We start from the raw sequence: 25,558 nt of genomic DNA, 5'->3' as shown, positions 1-25,558 counted from the left end.
AGAGAATAAGAGCGCGTCAGGGTGATTTTGAACACCTCGCCCGCTTAGCAACTTCTGCTGTTGACTGTACCTATCTATTGGTTTAATGTGACTACCGTCAAAACATCACACAGGAACATATTGATCGGCCGCCGACATATGGAGTACCGTAAAATGGGGTGAGTTGGGTGAGATTTGACTTTCAAACCTCGATAAAATTTTATTTTTACATGTGAAAACTGAATGGTGTATATAATAAGTGATTCGGACGTTTGTATTTTAGTTTGTATTTTATTTTGGGTAGTTCCATTTCAGAACTTTGACGATAAAGAGGAAAACCCACCTCACCCCGTAGTGCCTCGTATTTGGGGTGAGAGGGTTTTTCATACAAAGGTGATTTTGGAAGATTGTTGGATCGATTTTTTTTTATTATGCGTATTACTATAGCCCCATTTTAAATTGGAATACATTATTTTTGTAGCAGTAGCCTTAAAATCCCTTCTCACCCCCCTCTCAAACCTTCTCTCCCCATTCATAACCCAACTCTCCCCGCGAGACCTACTCACCCCGGTTTACGGTATCTAGAACTAGGAAAAGTTAACCGACATTTGCGTGCACGTTTTTTATAAGATTACCTTTAATGCATAATTTTTCAACTGTTTAAAAATAAAGTTACTTGTAGTTACATTTTGAGTGGTGGTTGTATAATAACTAGATATATGTCAAGAAAGTAAGTACATACTACATAGTTATAGTTTCTCGTAACATCAGCTACTGTGTGAAATAGTGATAATTTCAACGAAAATATTCGCGAGCAGGAAAAACAACACCGCGTTACCAATTATATTTTGAACGAATTACACTGCCATTTATCAAATCCAAAACAAATTACAATCATAAAAATTCAAATTACGATAATCGTTTTTTTATTGCGGCCAGTACTTAGCGGAGGAGGTAAATCAAACTCTCCAAAGATATTAAACGATCGTAATGAGTGTGTATAACATTACAATAAATACGAGTAGGTATATGGAAAGCTGAGTGAGTTGGTGAAATTCAGGCCATTTAGTAAAATTATATCACAAACAAATGGACACTGTAGAGACAAATAAGAAATATAGATCGTCGTGTCGTGTGCATCATAGCACCTTGCGCTTCACATCAGTTGTATATTTATTTATTTAAACTTTATTGCACAAATGAAAACTTATCGTACAAAAGGCGGACTTAATGCCAAAAGCATTCTCTACCAGTCAACCTTAAGGCAAAGCAGAGAGATTGCATGGTATCATAATATAAATGTATCATAAAAATGCTTCGACTTTTGATCCGTCTATTTTAGCTTTCTGAGTTGACTAGACAGGCGAGTGCTACGGTGTTGAACAGACATCAAAGCCGTAGTATTCTGAATACATGTGCATAAAATAAATCCTCTTTGACAGGTTCGTTGCCACGCCATTTAAGTACTGCAGTAAAAACGCCGAAATTTTCGAGAGATTCACAATCTTTATCATCCATTCGTCTGCGCTACTGGTATGATATCATTCTGCCTTACCATATTACGCGAAGTGAAAGCGTCGGCAAAACAATAGAAAAGAAACTGAATAAATCATACACTCGCACGCAATGTCAACTTACGATGTATATGTAATCACACGCATCGTTAATTTGTGATTTAACATGGACCCCTATTCGACAAGCGACGTTTGACGTATCGTGTTGATCTCCCGTTGATGTGGGAAAAATCATAAGTTCTCTAATACGTACAATGTCAAAATTTGACATTAACAATCCACAGTTAGGGTGACAAGCAAACCAAACCGAACCACCCTAAGTTTAGAGTTAAGTTTTGGTTGTACCAATCATTGATGGAATCAACACTCAGTATGCAATAAAATCAACTGTTGATTTGACGTGGATGCGAAATCTGACAGTTGTACATGTCGAATTTGGCCCATGGTGGTATTAGTCAGTAAACATACGAACATGGAGCGCTGAACGCTTGAGGTGGTATGGTAATTGAAAAATAGGTGGCGCGATGAAATATTATACCGGGGGTGCAGAGTTCGGGAGTAGGGTTTATTTACAGGCCTTTTGTGCGGTATGGTACGTGACTGTTTGGTAAAATGGTGAAATGGCTGGTACGAAATAACGCATTTTATTTTTATATGTTGAACTGGCAACTGATTTGTTAGTGATTTATTTATTTATTTATTTTAAACTTTATTGCACATACAAAAAGTACAACAGGCGGACTTAATGCCAGTAGTTTTGTAGTGATTGTCTGGTGGTGGTTTCTACCACCTACCTCGCATAATATTAAGACGAAACAGGAGCTAAGTTTTAAATATTTTAAGTAAATATACTCGTCTCGCTAACGGAAGCGGCTCCTAAAACTAGTGCGATAAGGACAAGGCGAAAAATCCCGCGTAAAAATCTCAAAAATCGAGGTTTCGTACTTAACTGTTTCCTCCTCCAAAACTTAACCAATCCTAACCAAACTTGGAAATCTTAATGATTATGAAATTATCTGTGTCGGACCGATTTGCTTTTTTGGCTAATTGATATCAGGTTTGAATACTACGCCGCTCATTGCGGCATAGTCAATTAGGCCATTTTGGCCATTTTTGAAGGGCGCCTTAAAAAACAAAAATATAAAAAAAAAGCATAACGGTCCAACACAACAACACACAGATATTGAGAATATTAATCTGTGTTGAAAATATTATTGCTCTAGCATCAAAACCCACGGAGGAAACAGTCGAGTACGTTTGTATGGAGAAATGACCGCTCCTGTTGGCTCTTAACTTCATTTGTAACAAGCAATATATTCACTCAATCGTACGACAGCTATTCTAAAAGATGACTCACGTTAGACCGGGCCATGGCCGGGCCGGAGCTTCTGTAGCTTCGTTTTCTATGGAAAAAACCACGTGATCACCGATCAGCCGTCATAGAAAATGACATGTCAGACGCCTCGGTCCGGTCACGGCCCGATCTAGCGTGAGTCAACCTTTGTGCATATTTAAGTACTTGATTTATGTTCTTACCCTGCCGGTAGTAAGCTTTGGGCCAGTTGGGGCATAACTCTCTGGCTTTCGTCGCATCTTGGAGTGCTGCTGCGAACTGTCCCTGTTTGAGTCGCGCTGCCGACCTGTGTTCACAATTCAAATATTAACATAAACAAAATTAAGGCCCTAAAAATGAGAAATGATATCTACAAAAATAGTTAAGTCTTGTGTTCATCCTAAATCACAGTTAATAGTGTAATGATAAGTTGATATAGCCGAAGCTAGGCCTTGGGGTAGAACCACGGTAGGTCGTACTTACATTACGATGTAACGTATATCCTTCCTCTTCCACTATAGACCAACCAGCTGCTCCCTACAAGCGACGTTCTTATTCTAGCCTCCTTACCTATTCTGTTGCTGTAAATTATATGGTTGGTCGCCTTGATCGACTCCAAGATGAGAGGATCAGTGTACAACGCTATGAAAAGTCCCCGAATGGCAGGCGGCGTTCAATGCGTGTACTCCTGACTCCTAGACTGGACTTAATGCCAAGCTAGATAGTTACCTATTGCTGTATAGTATATGGTTGCCCAAGTCTAAAGCGGGAGCATCAGTGTACAACGCTATGAAAAGTCCCCGAATGGCAGGCGGCGTTTGATGCGCGGATTCCTGACTCCTATACTCTGGACTTAATGCCAAGCTAGATAATTACCTATTGCTGTATAGTATGTATATGGTTGGCCAAGTCTAAAGTGGGAGCATCAGTGTACAACGCTATTCAAAGTACCCGAACGGCAGGCGGCGTTTGATGCGCGGACTCCTAATTCCTAGCTATACTTAGTTACCTATTGCTGTATAGTATATGGTTGGCCAAGTCTAAAGTGGGAGCATCAGTGTACAACGCTATGCAAAGTACCCGAATAGCAGGCGGCGTTTAATGCGCGGACTCCTGATTCCTAGACCTGACTTAATGCCTAGCTAGATATATGTACTTAGTTACCTATTGCTGTATGGTTGCCCAAGTCTAAAGTGGGAGCATCAGTTATACAACGCTATGCAAAGTCCCCGAAATGGCAGGCGGCGTTCGATGCGCGGACTCCTGACTCCTAGACTGGACTTAATGCCAAGCTAGATAATTACCTATTGCTATATAGTATATGGTTGGCCGGGTCCAAGGTGAGAGCGTCGGTGTACAACGCGACGGCGGTCGCGAAGTCCCCGGATTGACAGGCGGCGTTCGACGCGCGCACTTTCTCTACGAAGAGCGCCCGGGACGCCGCTCCTAGGGACGCTGACCCTGTTGGCTCTATCTGTGAAGGGAAATAAAATCTAGTTTAATGAAAATTTAGGTTATGTGCTAAGTAACACCTTAACTGACCAGAGGAGGACATTATGTTTTTCCAATAAGGTTAACAAATCGTTAGTGTGGACGACGGTATAGTACCGCACTAAGAGAAATTGGGTTTATAACTTCTCTTGGGTTATTAATATTGCAAAAATGAAATGAAAATGGCTTTTGTCTAGACTAGACGCAAATATGGCATCGATATTAAAAACAATGTGTAACTAACTAGATACCAGACGTAGACGTAGTTCACCTATTCGGGATTCGGAATTAAAAGAGTGCTCTGCCCAAAAAGGCGCGGTATGCAGTCACATATTATTAAACTCTGATACCGGCAAGATGGCTTATTCAGAATCATTAATTAAGATACTAACAAAAATTTAATATAAAATATCATTGCATTGAGCTCCATCAAATGTACCTACTCGTAACTGTACTTTTAGAGCGAGTGAAATTTCTTGTAGGTATCAGTCTGTATCAGTTTCTGAATACTGCCCTTTCCGAGGTCAACCCAGCCTCTTGCACCCTTTTATGGCAAGTACCAAAAATACAAAAGAACAATTTGCAGTAATACACTTGTAAAGAATGGCGCATTAATCGCGTAATCGCTGCGCAGGCGCGGGTAGCCAGGCCGAGTTCAAATTCGATTTCGCATCATTCAAATTAATCGACTCATACGAATCGTGACCACACTTTTAAATTACTCGTATGTTCCTGGCATTAAATCTCGATTTTTTTGTTCATTCGATAAGTAATAAAGTCAGGATTTTAATTAATTAGAATGGAGTTTAATCGCTCGTTTTTTTAGAAAGTTATATTCGTATCGATAGCGAAAGTAAGCTTTAATTAAGTTTAGAATGTAAATTGTGAGATATATCGTTCAAACTCCGCAGAAAAACGAAGCTAAAAAGAGGTGGAATAAATAAGCTATATTCAAAAGTTAATAAATAATACAAAACGACAAATGACAACCTGCTACTGGATTTCTAAACCCCATCGTTTTTTAGAGGCAATCTTTGGAGGGCTCACCACCTGCGATATCTAGCCGAGCGCATCTCTGAGTATTTTTTTCTCACGGACTGCATTCCCGGCATTCACCATTGAAAATTCAAATGATCCAACTTTCATCCTTGCACGATTTACATTGTTGCGTCATCAGACGTCACGCACGGGTGGACTTGAACTTGGCACGTAGTGTATTGCACATCACGAGTAGTGTGTGCTCAGGCTTTGTTTTGGTTGTGGGTGAGCTGAATAAAGGTGGGTTGACCTGTTGAAAGCGCTTACCTCTGACCCTCGCGTTTTAAAGGCAAGACGTGCTCGAAAAATTGATTCGACGTTGGCAGGTGACTTGTAACTATATTGTATTTTTTTATTATCATTAGGTAACTTGGTTGCAACATTGTTTTAAAGTATCATGGTTTTTTTCTCCGAGAACCGCGCGCGGGCTGAGAGCTTGATCCAGGCGGCCATTTTGAAAAATGATGGACGTAATCGTTCTTTATTCGCTTTATTTAAAAATTCGTTTAAAACAGGCGCCTGATAACCGGCACGGCCGACATATTGGGTAATTATTTTTTCTTGAAACAACCTTTCATTTATCTTGAGGCCTTACTTTTTAAAATGAGGACCGCCCAGCGTCGCTTTGTAAACGTCAAATGGGCAGTTTTTAAAATCAAACAACAGAAGCTCATTAACAGCGTAATTAATAACGTTTTTTTTTTAATTAGTAACATTATTAGGTATGGGTAGAGGTCACGAAAGTAGATAAAATTATATCCCGCATAAAAGTTTCTGTACAATATTTTGTGTAGTAAGTTAATACCGTTAAAAATCAATTTGATGCCATGTCACTGGCGTCATTATCATAACATTTAACGTCCTGAAACACGTAAATAAAGCCTGTGCGACGTTATTAAGTGCCTTTTTCTAAAAAATATTGTTGTCTGTAAAGTCGGTTTACGGAAGATAATTTTGCGTGATATCGTCATAAGAAAACATTGATGAAAAATTGCCGTAACGTTACCATGGCTATCTGTCCACAACGTTACCATGGGGATCTGTCCACAACGTGACACTTTTTCGTGTATGCTACCGGTGTTCATTGATTTATTAGACGTTATCACGTCAAAATTATTATTCACTTTTTTTAATGAATTTGACACCAAGCCATAAGCTGATTGAACAGTCATAGTCATAGTCATAAGGACATGTAAATATTTTCTTGGTGGTAAAAAATATACTTTCTCACGTTTACACAGAGATAAATAAAATCTCCACCATATCAAAAATCACGTACCATACATTCAAAAGGCTTCCATTATTTTCAGCCCTAAATCATAAATTCAATGGATCTTCCGAGAAAATGTTTAAAATTCTGTCTGCACTATTCACATGTGTAGCACTTTATGACCTCTGTCAGGATGCCCACACAGAGACTAGTTGCTAGTAAAGACAACACAAACACAACACAAACAACAAACATAACAAATACAATACAACACACAAACACAAATTTTTGTTTCTCGTTTTACGTTTTGTGAATTCTCATTATTAATCCGGCCTGGAAAATTGTGAACTAGAACGGGTCTTATCCGAGTATTATAAATAGATCTCAGTTAGGTACATATTTTTGTAAGACGCTTTGACCTTTGTTTAACACCACTAGGTACGCCATTATGCAATTAAATTATTCAGATAGCTAACATGGCTTGAGATGAGTTGATTTAGGAGCTTGCAAAATAAGCATCATGGAGTCATCGTACAATGACAAAGAAAGCGTCAAATTCAAGAATAGAGATTAACAGTCCCTATTGTTAACTTGTCTATCTCACAGCCACGGAATTAAATAGGTGTGGGCACAGTACTTAAATATTTATGAATGTTATCTTCACCCTCGCGTTATTGTTAACAACTATGGGGGCGAGCATTAAGAATTATTTTTATTTTGGTTTGAGGATCTATATAAAGTTGATTTTTAAGTTAGTATTTGATCGTTGGTGTGGTTTCAATATTTTGGGTTTAACACTCGCTACGCTCGTGGTTCATTATCACGAGAAGTTAAACAACAACTTTGCCTCCGTGTAAAACAAATAACTATTGTTTTTGATACTAGCATATCTTTTTTGGTTATTAAATATTAGCTAACTAGGAAGAGTAGGAAACAATATCCTTTTAATCCGAAGAAAAGGAAATTTGTTCGTAATTAGCAATTAGCTATAATGGCAAAGTTATTAAGCTGGTGATTAAGCTTCTTTCATGCTGTATTAAAGTGCTTAGCGAATAATTTTCCGACTTTCTTCCGCAAATGATATTTTCTCCAATATGCTCGGAAATGTTCACCTTACTGTAGCAAAAATACTACGGGAAGTTCTTCGTTAATGTCAAACTCTAATTAAAAAACATCAAACTATCGCTAACTAACTAACTGTCCTATTCTAGCGGACGGGAAGTAAAAAAACACTACAGTAATAACTTATTACTGTAGTGTTTTTTACTTTTTAATAATAAAAAACGCAAACGGCCAATTATTATTGCCGCGAGCCGCTTCTACACGACCCGATCAGCTATCATTTCACGTGTATGATCGTGCGAATTCTGCTTAATAAAACCAAAGATTATTTTTATATTTTTTTTAAATCTCATCCGTGTTCATAAAGCTTATATAGTTTGTCAAAGGTTTTTCTCATTTCAAACATAGACAAAGAGAATCATACTATCTTTGTCTTACACTAGTACTAGCACCCAAAAGAAAAGGATGGGTATAGTTTTCCTGGTTCTTACTGACTGAAAAGTTGGTTTGACCAACTATATTGCACAATTATATTGAATGAACGAATACTGAATGGCAGAATAAGTTTGTAACTTTAACTTTTAAAAATTAATTAAAGAGGGAAATTGTTTTTGACATTTTGGATGTGAAGGTTTGATTTGAGTGATGCTTGATGGTTAAATAATAATTATTTTAGCTTATTTCCTTGCATGTTTGGAGAAAAGCACTATATATGCCTCGGCAGGAATAGCAATTCGTGGATTCGTCTTCTTTGTCGGACTCCGCTTCGCGTCGTCCGACAAAATCGAAACTCATCCACGAATTGCCCTTTCCCGGCCTCTGCAATAATGTACTATAAATGTCGGCAGACGGGAGACCTTGTAGTAGGTAGGTACCTAAGTGTTCAACAATGTTTGTTCCTGTCCCGTTGTGCAGGGGACAATAATGGCATAGTTAAGGATGACTCACGTTAGACCGGGCCGTGTCCGGGCCGGAGCTTCAGGCGCTTATTTTCTATGACATGACAGGCGATCACGTGATACTTTCTATAGAAAACGATGCACCGGAAGATCCGGCCCGGACACGGCCCGGTCTAGCGTGAGTTATCCTTTAGTTAGAAGTTTTGTTTAATTACTAGAATGCTCCATCCCTTCCATTATGGAAAGAGCTTATGCTATCACAAAACTGAAAATTTAATGTTTACTGAAACTCGAGTCTATCTCCAGCATTAGAGTACCTATTTATCGAAATGCCATACAAGTTTCACAGATTCGTTGAAAGTTTTACCTCATAGAATTAATGTCATACAATAAAAAGCTAATCTCTTTTGAGCCGTAAGCCAATCCTTTACTGAAGGTCACACCGCAACATTTAAATTTAACCCGTCTTTTGCCAGCCTGTGTAAAATTCACTTAGCGGGAGAGAGACGAAAGATATCCATTTCGGATTTTTAAATTGGAGGGCCGAATCGAAAAAAATGGCGTCGTCGGAGCCTTTGTCTATTTTTTTGTAATCTTAGCACAATTACGTGTTTCTTACCTGTGGAGGTATAAAATAAAACAATTAATGTGTGTGGGTGCCGAGACAAATCATGTTTTAATTTGATTCGGGACCGGATTTGGGTAATTTTTGAGGTTTTAGACAAAAGACGGCGTTGGACGACATTCGTTTTATGGGAATCAATTTCCGTGCGTTCCGTTTCATCCGATTTGACACGGCTACGGGCCTAATTAAAAAAAATATTGGACGCACGAAAATCTCGCTTCGTTTGTTTTATTTAGTGTTTGTTAAATGGCCACAAAAACTGAGCCGACGTGTGTTTATTTGGGAACTTTATATGAGACTTGAATTTATCAAGATTAAACGTAGGTACCTACGTAATACGTGACAGTGCTGTTTCATAATTTGCTTTGCAATACGAATTACATGAAGCATGAAGGTTCATTTAAATATTTATATCATGTGCTCGACGCGGTCCCATCAGTAGATGTCATATTGAAACTTAAGTCATTGTCAATAGAGATGACAGCAAGGTGTCATCTATTGGGTATTGGCATGTCGAGCACTAGTACGTTTACCTTATTGTTCTTCAGATTAATTTTGTCAATGCAAATTGATAGTTTTTAGTCTTTTAACTGCATTTGCTATCTAAGGCAAGAACAAAGCTTCGAATAACCAATTGTCAACGATCAGATTTTCAGCGGATATTCCATAACACTAAGCGACTTTCATTATGTTCTAGTGGTTACCAGCGAATATAAAAGTGCACGTCAAATATGCACCTCAGCAATGAACTGGTTCCCTGGCTCTCACGGGTGTTCCGCCCGTCAAGCCAAGCTAATTATTTTAATGTTAGTCCTCGCTAAATACTACTTCAAAACGAATTGTTTTTCGATTGCCACTCATTATGCATAAAAAACTTCGTGCAGTCGACTTCCGTGCATCTGTTCGCATCGCCCTGGAGCCGTAGGTCCCATCACGACTCTCATACTTATTATGTAGCTCGGACGAATTGAAAAGACAGCTTCAAGCCCCCGGGAAGGGTGTTCATCGGTATTATATGGTTTGTTTAGGTTATAGTTGCAAAATGGCACACGAAAGCGGTGGATTCCAGACATTCCCGGACAATTACGAATTCGTGAGTGACCTCTCACCCCGGCGGGTGTCCCTGGACGGGGATTTGACCTCCGGTCTGGGGTAAACGGCCAACTTAGGGGAAATGCTTAGTTATATTGGGTATTAGAGTATACAAACTTAATACCTACAAACAAAAATGATACTTAAAACATAATTAAATAACTAACCTACAAAACTTAAAAACTAAATCTAAAAATAAATAAAACTAATATAAAAATAAATAATTACAAACTATCCTGCGGAATGGTGCCGTAGATGCTGGCAGCATTTCCCCGCTGTATCGCAATACTTATTCTTTGTGCGAGGAAGCTGCCAGCTCTACGATCACCAGTGGCGTCTGCTATCCTTTTGGATAAATCCTTAAATAGTGTAGATGCGGTCGGACCCCACGGGCCAAGGGACACCGAAGGGTACGAAATAGTATTCGGGGCCGAGACCCCTATATTTGTTCTTTTTTAATTTTTCGGCCGCCTCTGCCGCCGCGCCGGCTTTTGCAATAGTGCCATGGAGATGAGACGGGGCTAGGGTGTCCACACAGGTGGCGTCCCACACCAGCACCCGTCCCATCTTCCACGGAATTAGTGACATTCCGTCCGGTCTCTTACCATATAACTATTAGAGTTATAACAAGGGAGAGATGATAACCTTGGGTTTATAAAGCTCTAAAGTATTGTCTATTATCGGCAGGAATTTAAAAAGAAGAGGCACCTTCACAACAAAATAGCTGTATGCCAAATGTGTCATTGTTTTACTCAATTTAATTTATTTTAATGTCAGGTGGCTCTACCATAATCCAGAGAAAGATAATCTACTAGTAATCTGCCTCTATCTCCCTCTGTCTATTGTCTGCCTCTACATTTAATCAATTGTTTCTTTTCATTTGTGTCTTTTTAGTGAGGTGAGCCAATAAAGAGTATTCTATCTATCTATATATCCACTTTCCACAGAAGCAAAGTTATTTGTTACTAAACAAGCTTCTTTGATGCACCTGTCACGCCATCACGAAAGAATGCCAGGAGCGTGGCCTAATCTATCCTCAATAGAATCATTACCCCCCGATGGAATTTGATTCATCATAGTTGTTCGCCGCACATTGCTGAGAAGTCATTCCCATTGCGTGCTGACGGTACTGAGCGTATCATTTCATAAACCAGTATAACTTATACTAGTACATATAAGGCCATTCCATGAGTAATAAATTCATATTGCCTTTAGGATACTCGTCTTCGGGAATAAATCTTCATATTTTGGTACCTATTCTATTTTCCGTGTCACCTGCAGTTATGGTCCGCCTTAGCGATTTTTCGCTTGTTTCTTTAGGGATCAGAATTCGTTTGGCTTTAATACTTACCGTAAGTATTGGCATAAAAAGGTACTCGGTTTTTACAAAATTGTCTATCGGACGTCGGACCTTGACGAAATACAAAGGGGATCCATGATATGTTCCGTCCGGTTTGAATTACTCTTTATTGTCCACCGACATCTGACCTTCATCCCCGCTCACACACTGGTCAAGTCGTCAGCAACATTTATCGAAAATCAGAGGTAAGATTGACTCAACCGATTGAGGTTTACAGTTGTGCCATACCACATAATAAATAGAGAACTCTCGGATTTACCATACAGATTTTTTAAAACGTATACTGGTCTTTCGCTATATTCCTAAGGAGATTCTAAGTACTTGGAATAACTCTGGAATCATGCAAGTTTCTCAAACGACTTAAGCTTATAATTTTTCATAACACAATACGTCCTTCTACACCGGTCGGTGAGGAATGCACACGCGCACGCGTTCGTGACGATCAATTTCGCGAGCAATCAGCCGCCATGATGTTTTTGCTGTCAAAGTGACAGCTCGCCAAGTATGATGTTAGTTACAGTTGGATCCGCTACGCAAGCGACGTGTAGTTTTGTAACGATCATGCTTTTTAAAAGGAATGCAGAGTACTTACTGCCAATAAAGTGGTTGATTGGTCGGCTAGTTTTTAACTGTGTTCTATACGTAATAAGAACGCGTAATGTAATTAAATTCGGTTTTAAATCTTTTAGAGATCTAAGAAGGTTTAGAGATCTCCCGTTCAACTTAAATACTTTATTAAAATGACAGTTAAAATTCTGTCGAACTCGTAAGACTACGTAGCCATTTATTTGCCAAAATCTATGCTATTTTCTAAATATTAAACGTCATTGACTCTGCAAAGACTAAAGTATACTTAATTATTCTTAGTACCTTTCTCGGAACAGTCGGAACCGGCCGCGAACATTACTGCGGATTAAAAAGCTTTTTTCTTTTTACACCCGCCTGTAGGGGCGGAGTAGACAAGTTGAACTTTACAACAGAGTAACAGGCCAGACCGTTAAGCTTTTAGCATACTAAAAGCGCTGCATTGCGCTATGTTCTTGTTCGAAAAAATGCAACATGACTGGTTAAATCGACTTCAATCATCATCATCATCATTTCAGCCTATATACGTCCCACTGCTGAGCACAGGCCTCCTCTCATGCGCGAGAGGGCTTGGGCTGGGCGACTTCAATATTTCTAAGAAAAAGGTTCTCAATTTCGCCGTCAACTTTTTTCCCCGACTTCAGTAAGACACATGGTTCACAGTTGATCTAATTGCCATCAAATAGGATCTGGATGAAGGGATCCTGGAGAAATCGAGGGAACTTTTCAAATATTATTGTCAAAATTTTGAAAAAGATTTTGTGACACAGTGGTCATTTAAGTATGTTATGAGATCAGTATTAGAAGGTTATAATCTCTTGGGTTTTGAGGCGTGGCCATTAAACTTCTCAATGTAATCCACCTGCTTATTTAAATTCTCATGTCTTACGATCACTATAAGACAAACAAATGTAAAAGGTCGAAAATTACATTATTACTTGGCGTATCCGACCGGTGTAATCGGTCGGGCGTAAAGTTTATAATAACAGAATCGCGATGCAAAGATTATCCCATACACCGTACACGCCAGTGCCGAATTAAGACGTTGTTTTCTGTTTTTACTGGAGTCGGTATACAATTATACATTAATGTTACCGCAAAATAAAATTATTTCGAATCCAAATTTAACAGTGTAAAAATGGGACATAACAGTGGGATATAACCACTTCAGTTGTTTTCCCTTCTATTTTTTTTCTTTTTGTGTATAAGTTGCATGCCTTGTTTCATGTTTTCTTCCGCCGCTAAAAGCCTTATTGACTGTCGCATATTTATTTATTTATGTTATATGGGTGTTCAGATGACGCGATAATAATTAAAATGATAATTAGTTTGTACCTTAAATAGAGAGAGACGCAGGTTTGACATGGAAATACAACAGTGTAGACATACCTTAAGAATGTTTAATAAATGCAAGAACACAAATTATAAATGGTAATACGCTGAGTGTGGTCGGATTTCCTATTAAAAAATGCTAAAATAATATTGATTCCAGTTTATTAATTTAATATAAGAAGTTTACAGCGACTTTTATAATGTCGTAAAATTAATGTGTTTTGTTTTGCTACATTGAAATTTCCCTCTTAAATTGTCGATTCCGATATCATACTGTTACTTTACGATGTCCCTAGCTATTTTTAATATATTTAATATTCTGTAGCATATGCTACAGAATATTAAAAACGCGCGTCACTGTCGTACCTATGCTAGTTAACTTAGCTATAAAATATTTTAACTGATCATTAAATGTAAACGGCATTTATGTTGTGTATGAGTGGCATTCTAATGTGTCACATCGCAGTATCGAGATAAAATTTCGAAATCACAGTTAATTTTGATATTAATACGTAAGTACTCACAACAAGAATAACGAAATAAACCTGCCAGTGGAAATAACGATCGTTTAATTTTCTATTGACTTATGTTATTAGTAATGTAAATTATTAGTTACTTGTTAGAAAGTAGCAAATGTGAGCAGAGTGCTTTCTGCCTCGATGGAGTCAGGGAGCTAGGTTTCATTACGTAATACTATGTACCTAATAATCTACATATATTATGTAGTAATAGTAACAGTCAGTGGTAATAAAAGCTTCGCTAAACTATTCGATAGGTTTAATTACTTTGTCGTAAGTGTCGTAAGGTCGTAACAGTCAAACTTACTTACTAATAAGTATTCAGTGTAGCTCTACATCCATCAGAGTGCCTCTCTGCCCTGGCAGGATTTACATTGTGGGTTAATAACTTATTATAAGAAGGAATATACTTAGTAACGGTGACCTCGGCGAGGTAGACAGAGTACATAGTACTTTTCTGTGCTACAGTCAGAAGTAATAAGTATCCAGTGTAGCTCCACAACCAGCAGAGTGCCTCTCTGCCCTGGCAGGGTTTACAGGGTGGTTTAATTACTTATTAGACGGAATATAGTAACGATGAGAAGATTTAGTCTCGGCGAGGTGGACAGAATAGCTTACTTACTTTTCTATGCTACAGTCAGAAGTAATAAGTATCCAGTGTGGCTTCACAACCAGCAGAGTGCCTCTGTCCTGGCAGGGTTTACAGGGTGGTTTAATTACTTATTAGACGGAATATAGTAACGATGAGAAGATTTAGTTTAGTCTCGGCGAGGTGGACAGAATAGCTTACTTACTTTTCTATGCTACAGTCAGAAGTAATAAGTATCCAGTGTAGCTCCACAACCAGCAGAGTGCCTCTCTGCCCTGGCAGGGTTTACAGGGTGGTTTAATTACTTATTAGACGCACAAGAATGCGCAGACGCGGGCGCAGGCGCGGCCGATGTTATCCTGAAATTAGCCGCCGACCAAATTAGTTGCAGCCGCAGTACACAGACAATCAGTAAGAAGCCAGCCTGACGAAACTGCTAGTGTTTTGTAAAGTATAAAATACGCATTTGTGGCCTGTATGCAGATTTTTAAACTTAGATTTGAGGTTGAGCATGTGACCAGATTTGTAGTGTTCCGTATGTACCACGAAGTTAAGTCGTTATATATACCTACACACATCTGATATCTGAGAGATTATACAGATATCTGAGTCAGGGCGAGGAAACTAGAGCGTTCGGGCGTTCTCGGCTCCGTTCGGCTCAGGATTGATACAAGCAATTATTACGGTTGGCACAACTTGACGTCCCTTTGCGTGCAAAGTCACAGATAAGATAATTACTTGAATATTGGCAACCCTAATTAGCCGAAAGGGATAGTGCCATACATTAGAAAGGGACAGCATGACCGTCCCTGAACCGCTGTCAAACTTTAGTTTTGTAGGAAGTCTCTTTCATGTACGGTAGTACTATTACCGTGCCTGAGACGATGTGGTCATTCTGCCCCTCTAACATTTACTGTGATCGAACATACATGATGAACTTAATGGTTGCTTTCAACCAGTTTTCAACTTTATTTTCAAGCTAAGAGAAGCGTATTACGTTTATGCTTTAATTCAGAAGAAAAAGGGATTAAGTTCGTACGGGATTAATACGAATACCTCACTTAATACTTTAGCAAAATGGATGATGGACTGATACAAGATAGGGGCGGTGTAAATACGTTTAATACATAAAGTACGGAGAATTAAAAGGGAATCTGAAGTGTAAACCTATTTCACGGTAAATAACTTAGCTGCAGCGGTATCATGGTCGCATTTTTATCACCTGTCATGCCATGCGTCACTTTCCCATTTACATATTTGTTAGAATGTGACAGGAATGGTGACAAATGATAAAGAGCCGACCATATTAGCCCTACTGATATTGCACGCAATATACTAAAGACTAACGCTACGTCTTACGTAGGCGAACAACGCGCGAACGCGGCGCGGCGCGGCGCGGCGAAAGCGGCCGCCGCCGCGCCGCGCCGCGCCGCGCCGCCTGACATTCGCGTGCAAATCGCGCCGCACCGCGTTCGCAACGAGATCGCTTACGTAGGACACTTCTATGGGCATCAAAGGATTGATTTCGCCGCGCCGCGCCGCGCCGCGTTCGCGCGTTGTTCGCCTACGTAAGACGTAGCGTTACCAAGTCACAAGTAATTTTAAGTACATATTGCACAACGAAGCGTGAAAAGAAATAATATTTTAAGGATTATTCACGCTAGACAGGGCCGGGCCGGGCCGGAGCTTCCGGCGCTTCGTTTTCTATGGAAAGCACCAGGTGATCTTCGATCAGCCGGCATAGAAAATGTCGAGCGCCTCGGCCCGGTCTAGCGAGAGTCAACCTTTCTGGCCTCTTATGGCTCTAATATAAATAAAGTAGTGGCAGATTTATTTTTTCGTCGCTCGATTATTGAGGGCAATACCACTGGAGCATCGTTTGACCTGGGTTGTTTAATTGAAAATATTTATTAGTGCATTCGAACTTAATATACATACTTATAAAAACATAATTAAATAACTAACCTACAAAACTTAAACTATATCTAAAAATAAATAAAACTAAACTTAAAATAAATGATTACAAAATATCCACCTGCGGCATGGTGCCGTAGATGCTGCCAGCATTTCCTCGCTGTATCGCAATACTGAAAATTGAACATGGTACGGTTTAACCAGCGGTACGATATAGCATAATCTCCCCTACCTAAATATACGACTTTTTAAAAGCTACTAATACCACAGAACAGAACCTTCGGATCATCGCAGGATGCTTAAACCGCAGTAAGTCTTGATTCCTTTCAGTTTATTTTTCGACCTATTGTTTTATACAGGATGGTAAAAATATAGTGGCAGAGAAAAGAACGGAATGGCGAATACTCCACCGACAAGAGCTAGGCTCTTAAGAACAATGATGATGATGGTAAAAATATAGCCACTAAACCGCTGTAAAATTTAATATTTTACTGTTCAACGATAAGGAGTGATTAGCTTTTAGGGTGCTTGTAGATGCTAGCTGCCGTATGGTTCCGCCATTTTAATACATTTCCCGAAACTGAATGACAAAAAAACATCTAACTATCGGCGCTCCTCAAATAAATATTTCATGAGAGTTGGTTGAGAAATGTGACCTGTAGGGCTAATATGGTCGGCTCTTTATCGTTTGTCACCATGCCTGTCACGTTCTAACAAAATTGTAAGTGCGAAAGTGATGCACGGCATGACAAGTGGTAAAATGCGACCATGATAGCGCCGCTGAAACGATGACTCTTCACGCTCGCTCGGTCAGTAAAGGATGACTTACGTTAGACCGGGCCGTGTCCGGGTCAGAGTTCCCGGTGCATCGTTTTCTATGGAAATCATCACGTGATCGCCTGTCATGTCATAGAAAAGTAAGCCCCGGAAGCTCCGGCCCGGACACGGCCCGGTCTAACGCGAGTCATCCTTAAGGGTAGGAAGAGGAAGAATTTGCCACACCCGACTAAATACACTTTGAAAGTCTTGGTAATCCTTAGTTCCACACCGTGTATTCCATGTATATATTAAAATATAATTGCCCCATCCGGCACTGGGCGTTTGTCGGCATTCAGCATCGACCATCGACCACAACCGCAATACGGATCACTGAGTTTCTGTTATTATCCCCTTTATGGGTTTCTTATGAAATGTGGCAATGCTTAACTGCGGATGTTTTGTTCTTGCCCGCAAAACTGTGCATGCGCACTTGATCTTTATAATGTTGGGTTTACATGTGTCCAATATTGCAGGGTTATACCAAAAAAGAATAACCGAAAATTGGGATTTTGTTAAAATAATCCGCAATAGCCGTGAAAATCAGGATTTTCGAACTTCGGATAATCCGGATTGTAATCACTAGTGCCCATTTACATGTGTCCAACCTTGCATGGTTATACCAAAAAAAATCGAAAATTCGGATTATGTTAAAAAAAAACCGAAATAGCCGTGAAAATCAGGATTTTCGAACTTCGGATAATCCGGATTGTAATCAGTGCCCATACTTAAGATGAAATACTTAAGAGTCACGCGAACCCAGCCGCCGCCATACATTCTATACAATCGAAGTAAAACGTCTTGCTGAAATGACATGAAATTGGGCACGGACATGGTCATTCTACATAGTAACATACATCATGCTTGTAACGTGAAATTGAAAATAAAAACACGGAATTGAAGTAATTAAATGTAAAACTATTAAGCTTATATTATTTTCAGTTTCAACTTGGCACTCAAAAGTTATCTGGAAGATCGATTGTTATTTGCCACAACTTTTTTTTTTTAAATATGTTATATTCTACATTGTATCGATATAAATAAACGTAGGTAAATCGAAACCCTATAAATGAGAAGTACCTAATAAGTATTCAAACTGCCACGAGAATTCGGAACTCTTTATATCAATATCTATTATGGGCCGAACACTATCATGAATACTGACATTACTTTGATGGAATGACGTTTTTAATGATAGTGTAGGGATTGACATGAAGGAATGACGGCAAGTAATGACGGTTATTTAAATAATTTTAGTCAGTATTGGAGTTATGTCAAAGTAATGACGCTAGAAATGACATTACTACTGACAGTGAATTGATTAGAATGATGGAATCAGAAATGACAGAAAGAATGATGGACGATAATTAAGTTATTAAACTTTTTTGTTATTTTTGAAGTAATGTCAAAATAATGACATTATACTGATAGTGTTAGTTAGTGTGCATTATACCAGTTTCCGATGCTAAAGAAAATAAAGTGAGTAAACGTTTAACACTTTCAGTGCCAAGAACCCGATAGTCAGGTTCATTTTGTATTCGAATTGGGGCTCTTGGCACTGGGTACAAAATTTCCACAAGCTCTATTTTATCTGTAGATATTACAATTTTTATCGCAAGCGTGGCTATAATATAATACCTATCGCGAGATTGTTCTTACTAAGTAAGTGCTTGTGCACAAATCACGCGAGGTCCGATGGGGGGAGGGGGGGTCACGAAAAAATCACGATTGATCACGTTGGGGGAGGGGGGGTATAAAGGAAACCTCACGTGTATTTTTCTACAGTGAACGAGACTAAGAAAAAAAACCTACCACATGAGTAGATACTTTTTCTCGGTTTCTTCAAACATATTAGATCTTCGATATTAAACTTTCGTGAGACATATTTTAAATTGTTTATACGACAACGGTTTCACTCACTTGTATAAACAATATTAGATCTTCACTCTGCACTTCAAAATAGCGAGTCTATTTAACGAAAATATAAAAATAAACAAGATTTTCTATATATAAGACTATTTATCCTAAAATTTGTCGAATGAAAAATATTCAAAAAATACACGGGTAGCCAAAAACCTCACCAAATATCACCAAGGGGGAGGGGGGGTCAAAAAGTAGCCGAAAACACCTCGCGTGATTTGTGCACAACCCCTAAGTAAGTAATTAAGTGAACTGGCGGCGCCAAAATAATGTAGAGCCAGTTGCCTTCAAGCTAAATGTTCATATGAAAGTAGGACTACCGGTAGCGGATAAACTGTCTCATAAATCTCGAATATTTACGATGGAATTCTGTACAAATTTTACAACATGTTTCAATTAACGTATCGTATTTATTATCAGTATCAAAGCGATCGCATTTGTCTTCAAATATTCCGGTATTGAATACCGGCCCTGTATTAACAAAGTTACGCGAGCGCGGGGGATTTGGGATCCTTAATACGCCTGTGTATTGTGACCTCGGGGTTTGTAACAACTATACGTAGTCAAAGTTCGGACTTAATACTGGTTCTGTGAGTGGTCGACTCACTCATGTTTAACGTGCGATTGGAATACGAATACGACCATAGAATGTTACCGCTATCCAAATAAATTGCTCTATTAAATTTTATCTCCAAAAGAGTTTAATCCCAAACAGGCTACAAAGAAGTTTTCATATAATAAAGAAAGTATATTGCTACTATTAATTTATATTTGCCAACCGGCCAATTAATTAACGGTTAATAATTCCCTTTGATTTATTATAATTATCATAATTAACGGATTACGGATGGAAAGCACTAATGACGATTAAAAACGGGTTTCGCGTTGATTTAGAGCAAAGACGAGTTGTTTGTAAAGACTACTAAACTATTTTTAATGTAAGTAGAGTATAGTAGTCATAATGAGTTCACGCCATCTATGGAATATTCCATAGATGGCGTTTGTAACAAAAGGGAGGGTAGCGGGGCCTGCTATTCCAATATCCCACAATTTAAAAAAAAAACGGCATGTATTAAAATAAAATGAACATTAGGTAGACTTGCCTAGGACTACGTGATATTTTGCTGTCGCGTCAAACATAAATGGTGTTTTTAGGGTTCCGTACCCAAAGGGTAAAAACGGGACCCTATTACTAAGACTCCGCTGTCCGTCTGTCTGTCACCAGGCTGTATCTCATGAACCGTGATAGCTAGGCAGTACAGTACAAATTTTAGATGGCGTGACGACACCCTTTCATATTTAACAAGTTTCCAAGTTTGGCTTCGCAAGTCACATAAGAGCGTTCCATCGTCCTAATTAAAACATTTGGAGGAGTCGCCATCGTCGGACACGGCGAGGAGGACTATATATATATATATATATATATATATATATATATATATATTTAACAATTTTAACACATACATATCAGTGAATGAACATGGGTCAAAATGATATAAAAATAATAACATGATTTATCCATATATATTCATTTTTTTGATAATTTGATACGTGTTTATTTTGAGTTATAGTCGTGTGTCGAATTGTCGATAGATGGCAGTAAATTTACAGTGACTACAACATTTACAATGACAGGACCCCTCTATACTATCTATTCTTTTTGATATGGGTAAGTAATCAATACACAACGTACTCAACTGTGCATTCTATCAGTCTTTGTTATTGCCTCGTCTGTGGTAAGGTAAAGACGTTTGTTTGAGTGAAGATTCTGGAATGCGGATGCAAACAATTTGCCTGCAATCGTTTTGATAACGCAACGCGGTGGCATTTCTAATTTTTCCTATTAAGTGCTAAGCCAATTGCGGTGAATGTAATACAGAAGTTACAAGCATCGTGCTGGGAGGACTACATTCGCAGTGCGTGTGTGTAATAACTTAATAAGTACTGTACTCACTTGTAGTAAAAAAGGTAAAGGTTGTCTGGAAGAGATCGCTCTTAAGCGATAAGACCGCCTGTTGTTACCTCTATCCAATTGTCTTTGTTTATGTTGCTGTACGATATTGTAAACTATGTGAGGTATGCAATAAAGAGTATTGTATTGTATACCCTGTTAATCCTGTTATTACAATCAGAATACGCCTCTTGTTTTAGAGGGCCTACCTTTTATTAGTTACCTCCTCCCTGTCATACTTAAGTACAAATTTACAAGTGCGACAGAGAGGTAACACATCGAGCGTGGTTCGTGGTAGGTACTCAGTCCCGGTTAATCCTGTTATTATTACAATCAGAATACGCCTCTTGTTTTAGAGGGCCTACCTTTTATTAGTTACCTCCCTGTCATACTTAAGTACAAATTTACAAGTGCGACAGAGAGGTAACACATCGAGCGTGGTTCGTGGTAGGTACTCAGTCCCGGTTAATCCTGTTATTATTACAATCAGAATACGCCTCTTGTTTTAGAGGGCCTACCTTTTATTAGTTACCTCCCTGTCATACTTAAGTACAAATTTACAAGTGCGACAGAGAGGTAACACATCGAGCGTGGTTCGTGGTAGGTACTCAGTCCCGGTTAATCCTGTTATTATTACAATCAGAATACGCCTCTTGTTTTAGAGGGCCTACCTTTTATTAGTTACCTCCCTGTCATACTTAAGTACAAATTTACAAGTGCGACAGAGAGGTAACACATCGAGCGTGGTTCGTGGTAGGTACTCAGTCCCAACTTGAATTGAAGCACTTAATAAGGTGACATTGTAATATTGGTAATATTTTTCTTCAGCTGCTGACTGTACCCACCTACATCGATCGAGGACATAATTAACGGTCGTCGATAATTACTTACATTAATTACTTAATTCATTTGAAATTGTTTCATTACGCTTTATGTGCAGTTTTGTGCTGTGCATGTGTGACTTCGTAAAACTTGTGCAGACTAAGAGGCGCATTCAGGTTTCAATGTAATAAATAAATAAATATTATAAATATTATAGGACATTCTTACACAGGTTGACTAAGCCCCACAGTAAGCTCAAGAAGGCTCGTGTTGTGGGTACTCAGACAACGATATATATAATATACAAATACTTAGATGAAAACACCCATGACTCAGGAACAAATATCTGTATCATCATACAAATAAATGCCCTTACTGGGATTCGAACCCAGGACCATCTTCGCAGGCAGGGTCACTACCCACTAGGCCAGACCGGTCGTCAAATATCAATAAAATATTACTAAATGTTATAGGACAGTTTTATACAGATCGACCTATACTCTGTATCTTTAGAGCGGTTTCGCACTACGTTCGATCCGAACCCGTGAAAATATGGTCCGTAGCAGCCGTAGAACTATTTCTATGTTAAGTTACACACTAGAATTCTAGAATGCACGGAAAGAAATCGGATGACGGAGATCGGATCTAGTGCGTAACTTATCATAGAAATAGTTCTACGGCTACTATGGACTATATTTTCACGGGTTTGGTTATTATTCGGATCGGACGTAGTCTGAAACCGCTCTTAGGTAGGTATTTAAATAAAAGTAAACAAAATCTACCCTCAAATGGCTCCTTCGGCCAGTATAACCCAAAGAGAATTAAATCACTACGTTGTATAAACTACATATACAGGGTGATTTCTGGGTCGTGATCCAGAACCACTTTTTCTGACTCTGTAAATGATCTACATTATCAATGGTAGTATTTGATTAAAAGATAGTAACTTTAATTATTCTTATTTTTCAAATAAAATTAATGTTATACTAAGTAATTATGGTCACCCTATGGCTTTTGACATACGCTGTATGGAAAGCGACAAGACGTCACATTGAGTGGGGTCACCACATTGTATGCAAAAATTAGGCTCATCTTTAGATTCTGTATGATGTCTGGCTCTCTTGCTCCACGGCCCCGAAATCACCCTGTATTTGTTAGATATTATTGTATGCTTCGTTTTGATATGATGGCATCGAACCGTGTATGCGTTGTGAACGCGAGGTAACAAAATTATACACGGTCACTTTACCCGTGTTGCACTAGTAGCGAACGTTACACTTGAAATACGACATATTGTCCACAACTAACAACCAAGAAACACTTAACTTTTACAGCCTGCAGCCTTTATACACGGAGAGCTAGGCCCGGATAATACTTACTTACTTACTTACTGCCGTGGCGCAGCGACCCGAAGTGGATCTTGGCCTCTGACACTAAGGAACGCCATGCTTCTCGCAGTTGTATTCGAACAAAGAGATACGTCAAATACTAGATATTGAAACGATATGGAATAGATATGTCAGTGTCAAACAAGTGTCAAAAGTGACGTTTTTGTTTGAAGAAATGTAATTTTTGACACTTTTTGACACTGACATATCTAATCCATATCGTTTCAATATCTAGTATTTGACGTATCTCATTGTTCGAATACAGCTGTCTGTCTAGCGCCGTTTCTGTCCAATTGACGGCACCGAGCTCGTTCGAGATCTTTCACGACCTCATCGCACCAGCCCAACCGGCTCGGATAATGGTACATGATAATCTAGGAGAAATATGTAGGTAAGCTTAGTGATCCATACATCAGTTTCCTTATTAATAAATATAAAGGTGTATGGGAGGTATGGTAAAATTTATAAGTAATAAGTTTTAAACTCCCATAAAGCTCAATACTTAATACTTAAAGCTTAATTTCTATTTCAAATAACATTCGCAAAGTTTTAATGTATGTATGAACCACCACTGATGAACATCTGCCAGACGCCCGGACCTAGTAATAAGGAGAGTATTACAAACTAATTATATTAGCTTCGAATGTTTCATTATCATACCATTGCCATATAATACCATTCATAAACCGTTTTTCAGGGTTAGCTCCTAGTCTATTATACGGCGTGGAAATGAAATACGGGCAAATTTTGAAACTGTTCATACAGTATATAGTGCTATAAATAAGTCCGTAATGTGTAATAAACAAAGCAAGATATAAACAATGGCATTTTATTGTCAATTGTCATTACGTTGATATGTTATTTTAGAGACAGCTACAGGAATAATTTTCGTTAAACTAATTCTACGGTTTAACTCACGTATGTATGCGATCGATCTTTTTGTGAAACCTGGACCTTCAAAACCGAAACCCGTCGCAGGATAGATGCGTTCGAGATGTGGTGCTGGCGAAGAATGCTCCGGCTCATGGACTGAACATTCTCGAGTTTCTCGACCGAACTTAACATTAGAACAAGGCTCTCCACTGTGTACTTGGTTTATTCAGCCATCTGAGCAAGACACGGCCAGATAGCCTGGAAAAATTATTACTGGCTGCATGGCATGGAAGCGTAGGGATGGACGTATGGCCACGCGTTGGGCGAACAGAACAACGTCAGAGACAAACGCCACATTGCAGGCTAGCATGCACTTTGGGCCAAAGACAGAGCGGCTTGGAGAGCACTGATGAAAAGTGTCCACATTCGTCACGTGCCATGAGGATAAGGTATAAGGAAGAATGTATGCGACAGTACGCATGCAGCGCGAGCATAGTCCCAGCTACTCATGCACAGTTAGTTCGTGAAAATGGAGACCTAAGCTCTCCGAAACATGTCGCGCGAGTGACTAAAAGCACGGGAGTTAGTGGACGACCGTTTTTTTCAGACAAACGTAGTCCCCATTTTCCTCCCTAGCATAGATATTGACATCAAAAGAGAGCATCAAGCTTCAAACAGCGGATAGCACGTAACTTGTTATTACTGCGCATCACGTCAACGCTTGCGCAGTTGCTATTCCCAAACCCTAGGGCACAGAACACGTACGTTTTCCAAGGCGGTACCTATTTAAAAGCACTAGACCAGGAACGTGTTAACGATTCCTCAGCGCTCGCGTTCAGAAAATCCCGTGTAACTCCGGCTTAAGTACCGCACGGTACAATCATAGACCCCCGACTAACTATAGGGTAATTACCCTACCCGGCAGCGCCACCACAAACGAATACAGTAACTAATTTCAAACACGCAGTCGATTATATACTTTATCGCATGACATTAAAGTAGAGAATTGAATGAGTTTTCAAACGTAGTTACGACCGTTTTATATTAAGTAGATAGAGGCAGTCTGATACCGCAACCGCATTCATTTCACCACTGTCATTTGTCTTTAATAAACTTCAAAAATAACCCCACGAGAGATTCATTTCAATTACGTGGTTTTATATCTCGGGACTTGTTAATTGCGGGCCAGAAAAATCAGTTAGTATGATATTATATTATAATATTGTTGTAGAAAGGTGTACATTTTC

General features: G+C 39.0%; 1 protein-coding gene across 1 annotated transcript in view; it reads right to left on the bottom strand.

Moving 5' to 3' along the window:
• LOC134674715 (tetratricopeptide repeat protein 28) overlaps nt 1-25,558 on the bottom strand; it is a 129,179-nt gene that overhangs the window by 70,768 nt on the left and 32,853 nt on the right. Inside the window, exons 3-4 of the mRNA XM_063532838.1 lie at nt 4,131-4,300; nt 3,030-3,133 (exon numbers count right to left, since the gene is read on the bottom strand). Of these exons, the coding sequence (XP_063388908.1) occupies nt 3,030-3,133; nt 4,131-4,300 (274 nt within the window). The remainder of the gene's footprint in view (nt 1-3,029; nt 3,134-4,130; nt 4,301-25,558) is intronic.

Source organism: Cydia fagiglandana, chromosome 20 (genome assembly GCF_963556715.1).
Source record: "Cydia fagiglandana chromosome 20, ilCydFagi1.1, whole genome shotgun sequence".
In the NCBI taxonomy this organism is placed as follows: domain Eukaryota; kingdom Metazoa; phylum Arthropoda; class Insecta; order Lepidoptera; family Tortricidae; genus Cydia; species Cydia fagiglandana.
This window is presented reverse-complemented; position numbering and strand designations above follow the sequence as displayed.